General features: G+C 33.4%; 2 protein-coding genes across 2 annotated transcripts; one reads left to right on the top strand and one right to left on the bottom strand.

Moving 5' to 3' along the window:
* Window positions 1-1,235: 1,235 nt before the first annotated feature.
* LOC130817807 (REF/SRPP-like protein At3g05500) lies at window positions 1,236-3,750 on the top strand. The gene is made up of 3 exons (XM_057683715.1): window positions 1,236-1,622; window positions 2,151-2,375; window positions 3,045-3,750. The coding sequence occupies exons 1-3, from the start codon at window positions 1,587-1,589 to the stop codon at window positions 3,531-3,533; spliced, it is 750 nt and encodes a 249-aa protein (XP_057539698.1). The 5' UTR covers window positions 1,236-1,586; the 3' UTR covers window positions 3,534-3,750.
* Window positions 3,751-6,217: 2,467 nt separating this feature from the next.
* LOC130818630 (uncharacterized) lies at window positions 6,218-6,667 on the bottom strand. The gene has a single exon (XM_057684792.1). It carries the CDS (start codon window positions 6,665-6,667, stop codon window positions 6,218-6,220), a length of 450 nt encoding a protein of 149 aa, XP_057540775.1.
* Between the last annotated feature and the right edge of the window lie 272 nt (window positions 6,668-6,939).

Below are 6,939 nucleotides of genomic sequence, written 5' to 3'. Positions count from 1 at the left end.
ATAACTTAACGAGGTGGGTTGGGATCAAGGGGTTTTGTTTCGTTCACATATGCCCCAAACACAAATTCTACCCGATTTGATTTTTTAACAGACCTAGTAGGGATTATAAACAATATATAAATGATAAAATAGAGTTAGTGAAAACTATATAAAGATTTCAAAAGATGTTAAAATTAGATTGACTAAGACTATATACGTTCAACAAATTGTTAAAATTAGACATATTATTTGGAGAAATATCAATTAAAATATCTTAAAATAACAAATAAAAACCTTAACGGCCCGTTTGGTATATGGTATTAGAGGGCGGTAATGATAATAAAATTAAGTAATAAAAAATTTGGTTGTTTGAATGCTTTCAATGGTAATAAAATAAGGTAATGAAATTACCAAAAAGGGCAATTTTTATTACCATCAAACAACCTGGTATTAGGCTGTAATGGTAATGAAGTATTACTGTGGTAATAAAATAAGGTAATGTTGTTTCGAGCTGAAGAAAAAAAATAATGAAGAAAAAAAAGGTAATGTATGTAATTATCCAAAAAAAATATTATTATTAAAAAAAGAATCATTAGATAGAATAATTTAGATACAATAATGCTTTTAGATACAAATATACACTAATGAAACTAAGAGTCATTACCATTTTTTATTACTAACAACCAAATGCAATCAATGGAATATTATCTTCCATTACCATTCTTTAGACATGCACACCAAATAAAAGAATCTTCATTACCAATTCTAATATCCATTCCTTCATTACTATTGCCATTACAACATTTCATTCCCATTACTTCATTACCATCAACCAAACGGGCCGTAAAAGGAAATATATGAGTATCTTTTTGCTGTGAGAGTTTTTAAAAGTAAATATTGTAATTTTAATGGGATGGAGACATATTTATTTCACAAATTATTGTGAGAAACGGTCTCTTTGAGAGACTATCTCTATTTGGGCCGATCCATTTAAAATATTATAAGTAGATATCAAGAATAATGTAGGTTGACATTTAAGATATTGAGATTAGACATTAAGAATGTGATAAGTAAGTATTAAAGTTAATATAAATAGACATTAAAAATATAGTAAATAGACATTAATCTTTAATAAGTTAGACTTAAAATATATTTCTTAAATAAAAGGTCACTCAAGAGATGAACTGTATGCCTATTTAAAGAGGGGATATGAACAAATGAAGAAACGTTCCTAAACACGGCTAAGAATTACTCGGTACCTCCAAAATAGATAATTCTAGAGAAATCGTTACTTAATCACCAAGTAGTCAAACTTCTAAACGCCCAAATTTAGTAATTTTATTGGTCCACTTATATTTCGCCACACCTTTCCTTTCCTTTTCTCACCCTATTTTTCTCCATTTTTCATTTTATTTATATATTCATGCGTTTTCGCTTCTTCGATCATCCATCATCACATTCTTCCCGACTTTTCTCTCTTATTTCTACAGATTTGGAAAGAACAATTCCCTTTTGATCTTCTTCATTCTTTTCTCTTACGTAACCCTAATTTTCTCTTTTTGTTCGACAAAGTTTGAATCAGAATCTCGGTTTTAATTATAGACGATATGGCGGAAAGTGATTCGAAACCTGAGAAACAGATGGTGAGATTCCGGTATTGATGTGTTTTAATCATGTTTGTATTTTCATGATGTTTCAATGATAAGTTTTTTCAATGAATTGATTATTAAATTTGATGATGAATCTTTGTTATTGTGTCTGTTCGAGTGATCTAATAACTCGATTTAAATTTAAGGGCTTGTTTTCCACTAATTATTGATTTGGTTTTTAGTTTTTTTTGGTCAATTTATATTTTCGTACTTGTGGCTTTTATCTGTCTGCTTTTCATTTAGATTAAGATAATTAGTGTTGTGATATGATTAACGAATTACGACATTAAAATTTTCTCCCTTCTTAATTGGTCAATGGAATTTTGTTGAAATTTAGAATATAATTGAATATGGTGAAATTCAGTATTAATCTCAATTAGTTTTAGGATTGACTTCGCATCAAAGTACAGCAATCATCATTTAAAATCTTTGTTGATGATTATCTGAAAATGCTTTACATGTTTCGTTCAAAGATGATATTTTGCGGAGCGTATTGACCTTATATTTTTTGTTTTATTGAAGAATGAAAGCGGAGAGCAGAGTTTGAAGTACTTTCAGTTTGTACATGCTGCTACAATCCAAGCCATTGTATGCTTTTCAAGCCTTTATGGTTATGCTAAGGACAAGGCCGGACCTTTGAAGCCCGGTGTAGAGACTGTTGAGGGTACGGTCAAGACTGTTGTTCGTCCTGTGTATGATCGGTTTCATGATGTTCCCATTGAATTACTTAAGTTTGTTGATCGTAAGGTATGACAATTGCTTGTAATGTTCATCCTTCATTGTTGTTTTTTATGTTGCCACAGTGCTGTGTGTTTGCAAAGTTTGTTTACATCAGCAACAAGAAATACTTCTATGATCTTTTTAAACTGGCCAATAATTTGCTTAAAATCCCGTGTATTGTGTACTATATAATATGTGCTGTGTGTCCATTGTGAAATTGTTAAGGTGATGGTAATATGTGCTTTGGGTCACAGATTTTTTTTTTTTTTCAGTATATTGGTTTCATGATCTCTTTCATGATTTTGGGGATACTTTTGATTACATGAAGGTTTCCTGTTCTCACATGATTATGATCTATTCCAAGTTGAACAGGGTTTAATTTAGTGCAAATTAGTCAGCTATCAAGATAGTTGTATTGAAAAATGAAAGAATTGATTTCCTATGTGGTTGCATGAATAATGGATTATAAATCATATTTCTAGGTAGCATTTACTCCCTCAGTCCCCGTGAAATGGTGCAAAGATAAAGTGGTGGAGACATTAGTGTGGATGATTTTAAAAGGGAGGAAAATGTGTCGTTACGAATCAAAGAAAGTGGTGGAGAATGTTGCAAGTGATGAATGCAAATAGAAACTGTTGGTCAATGAGACAGCGAAAAAAGAAATTTTGACTGATTATGTGTGGATGATGTTTGCAGGTTGATGACACTATGGTTAAGTTGCAGGATCGTGTTCCACCTCTAGTCAAGCAGATGTCGTGCCAAGCATACTCTGCCACCCAAAAGGCCCCTGAGGTTGCTCGTGGTGTGGCTTCAGAAGTCCGACGTGTGGGTGTGGTGGATACTGCATCAGAATACGTAAAGGATGCCTACAACAAATATGAACCCGCTGCCAAAGAATTGTATTCCAAATATGAGCCTGTAGCAGAACAGTATGCAGTTTCAGCTTGGCGTAAACTAAATCGTCTTCCCCTTTTCCCCAAGGTGGCTGAGGTGGTTGTCCCTGGAGCAGCTCTTTGCTCTGAAAAGTACAACCAAACAGTGAAACTAGGTGCTGAGAAGGGCTACAGAGTAGCAAATTATATGCCACTCGTACCAATCGAGAAGATTTCTAAAGTTTTTGAAGAGCAAAAGGGTGAGACACAGACTGTTGCTACAAACGAAAACGGTGTCGCTGCTGCACACTAATCTTCATCTCCAGGAACATGATGTAAAAGTAAAATGGATTGTTCATACTTCATTTTTAAATTCCTAGTTATTAAATGCATTTTTGGTGGTTAGAATATGTTTGTCCTTTGTTGCTATGTTTCCATATTTCTGATCTTTTGTAAAGAATGTAAAAATTTGTTCAGGATGCTCTGCTTGAACTTTAAGAATTTCTAGATCATCAAATTCACTGATAGAATCTGCTGTTTTCTTCTCAACTCTTTGACTGCATACAAAATTCGTGAGAGACCAACTCCTTTCGTTCGATTCCAACTTCGATTCACCAATCTAAGACAACAATGATTTCAAGATTTAACCTGTATGTCTTGAACTCGTTAGGACTGATTGTATGTCTTGAACTTGTTCTTCTGTCTGTGTCATAACATCTCGAGATGTAGCACATAAATCTTTAAGGGCGGTAAGTTTGTTGGTTAGTGTACAATGTAATATGATTCGCCAGTTAATTTGCCTTTTGAATTCACGATTCACTCAAAATAGCCTAAAATCGAATAAAATTCGCTTATTTTGATTCACAATTTGTGAGGAAATTAGTGAATTATGTGACAGTGATTAGTGATGATGTTGAGGCAGTTTGAGAAGATCTCAATCTACAAAATTATTCATCTAATCGATTAACAATCGGGTGAGAGTTCGAGGAAAAACTAAAAGATCGGGTGTGGTAAGATGCCATTTTTAAGGCCTTAGCAATTTAGTTTTTGGTTTGGTTACTTGCTCATCCTTTCGTTCCTTCAATATATATATCAAAGTAAGAGAAGACATAAGGAATCTTAGGTTAAATGATACACAACATGATTTCTATTTTTATATTAGTCTCTTTTCTTCTGTTCTACAACAACCAATACAAATATATAGTAGTTTGTTGTGTGTGTTTCTTAACAACCCATCTTAACAGCTAATCTGGTTTCTATTTTGCCTTGTTACAATGAAAATCATGTGGTGTAGATAAGTTTTTATACAAAATTATGCTGCACACTTTGAAATCATAATCCAAAGAAAGCGATGTACGAGCGATAAAAACTGAACTCTTATTTCTTGAAGGATTGTTCATTATCGGTAAGTTCAAGATTTATAGTTTTTGGTTTTCAATTTTCCCGCCCAATAAAAAAAGGACTAGATCACATCAAAAAATTAGAAAGACATTGATTAACATATAATCTTGATGGACTACTCCTTCTATTACCAATTAAATTTAGGATGAAAACTTATCAGATTTGTGTGCAATCTATTCAGCTTTTCTGCAAGTCTTGTTGTGTATAAGCCCAACGATAAATTTATCATACTCTTTCACACCCTGACACCGAGTCTTCACAAGTACTTATAGCAGCCCAGTAAATGTGTTTTCTTATCTCGGTAATGTGCACCAGATGATATTTTCTACTAAAAGTCAATCAAAAATAAGCTCTATGTTTTTACAAGGGTAAGTTGTGTATATCTGACCCCAAATCCGTCTCGGTACGAGCCTAGGTGAAAGCCACTTTATTACATCCGGTAACTAAAGGAGTTAATTTTTGAACCCAATACTCAAATGATTTGCCAACGATGCACATTGGTGGCATTTTAATTTTGATTCTTCTTGCCATCAAATGTTTCCTACAACATCCTACAATGTAGGCAAGTGCTTGACTGTAGGAGACCAAGTACTATTTAGTTATGCATGCACTGATGCACCTCATAAATAACTTTCTAGAGGTTGTGCAAACATATGGAATCTTAAGAGCTACTTACCCAAGATTTAAACATATGATTCATTAGTGAATGCATATTTTCACATGGAATGATATTTTTTTGAAAAATTGTCCAGTGAATAATTCTTATCATTGATTATACCTAAATATTCCAATCTTTGTATATTTTTGACTAATAGCACCCTTTTTTACATTTTAATTGGCTATTATAGGTGGGATTTAGACATAGGATTCATTAGTCAATGCACATTTTCACATGGAATGATACTTTCATGTATCAATCACAATCAGTGAAACATGATTCACTAGTAGTTCGCCTTTTAAATTCGTGATTTGCTCAAAATGGTTCAAAATAGCCCAACATAATTCGTTTTTTTCGATTTGCGATTCACGAGACAATAACGAATCATATGACACTAATCATAATGTCTTAGTTTTTAATATATTTATTACTAAATTTCTATTTTCTTAATTATTTTCATTTCTCAAAAGATAATTTAGAAATGTATTTTACTTTGTTGCTTTTACCCTAATTGCTTTTGGATTTCAAGGTATGCTCAAGGGATATAGGAATGTACAAACTTAAAGCACACAAATTAGAGAAAATTGTATTTTGTGTAGAGTTTTCATTTACAATATATAAAAAATCTGTAGTCTATACACTAATGACTTTCTGATCTAGCTACTAACAACATTTAGAAGTGTTGCTCTGGTCTTAACCAAATGCCTAAACAAGCATTCAGGAACTTGATGGATTTCTTGAACTTCCGACTCTAATTTAACCAATTGTGACATCTTTATAGTTTCTTTCTCGACTTTTTGGCTGCGAGCGAATTTTGTAAAACACCAACTACTTTTGTGTAAGTCTAACTCCGATCCTCCAATGTAAGACAACAATGACTTGAAGATTTCGACTGTCATTTCTTGCACTTCTAGAAGAATCTTCTCATTTTCATTAGACTAGTTCGTTTCGACACCTTCCTTGATGTCTTTCGACAAGTTTCTAATCATTTTCTTGGCTATTTTTCGGGTTTTCAAATATTCAGAAACTTCATTTGTAATGTTAAGTTCACCCCCCCATCTTCTCCTTAGAACTGACTGTATGTCTTGAATCCGTTCCTTTGATTGTGCCAAAACATCGCGAGATGATGCACAAATGTCTGGGAGTCTTAGCGATCCATCCAATACTCTCTCGACCCAACTGTCATATACTATTTTCCGATTCAAGGGTAGTTGGAGAAAGTCGTCAACACACTTGTATAAATCTTTAAGATCCATAAGTTTGTTGGTGAGCGATGAAGTAGATGCAGCTCGAGAAGATCTCAATCTACACAATTGTTCATCCAATTGATCGACAATTGGGTGAGATTTCAAGGGAAAACTGATTGATCGAGTGTGGTAAGATGCCATTGTTAACTTTTTTTAGGCTAAGAATGATGAAATGTACAAGTTTTCGGTTTGATGGATTGATCATCCTTGTGTGCGTCTTTATATATCAAACTATGAGAAGACAGACGGAATCAAGATCCAAACATCGCGCTATACTTGTCTCGAGTTCTCGATCATTTGCCAACGATGCCCATACGAGTGATGTAGAACAGCATGATCCTACAGTGTAGGTAAATGCTTGATTGTAGGAGACCATGTAATCTTCAAGCATGCCTTCAAATTTGCTTCTACGA

This window comes from Amaranthus tricolor, chromosome 7, assembly GCF_026212465.1.
Source record: "Amaranthus tricolor cultivar Red isolate AtriRed21 chromosome 7, ASM2621246v1, whole genome shotgun sequence".
In the NCBI taxonomy this organism is placed as follows: domain Eukaryota; kingdom Viridiplantae; phylum Streptophyta; class Magnoliopsida; order Caryophyllales; family Amaranthaceae; genus Amaranthus; species Amaranthus tricolor.
This window is presented reverse-complemented; position numbering and strand designations above follow the sequence as displayed.

Excerpts from the sequence above, each read along its gene's own strand:
- LOC130817807 (XM_057683715.1), top strand. The coding sequence starts at position 1,587 with ATGGCGGAAAGTGATTCGAAACCTGAGAAACAGATG. Across the intron at positions 1,623-2,150 it reads CGAAACCTGAGAAACAGATG|AATGAAAGCGGAGAGCAGAG; the intron begins GTGAGATTCCGG and ends GTTTTATTGAAG. Across the intron at positions 2,376-3,044 it reads TTAAGTTTGTTGATCGTAAG|GTTGATGACACTATGGTTAA; the intron begins GTATGACAATTG and ends TGATGTTTGCAG.
- LOC130818630 (XM_057684792.1), bottom strand. The coding sequence starts at position 6,667 with ATGGCATCTTACCACACTCGATCAATCAGTTTTCCCTTGAAATCTCAC.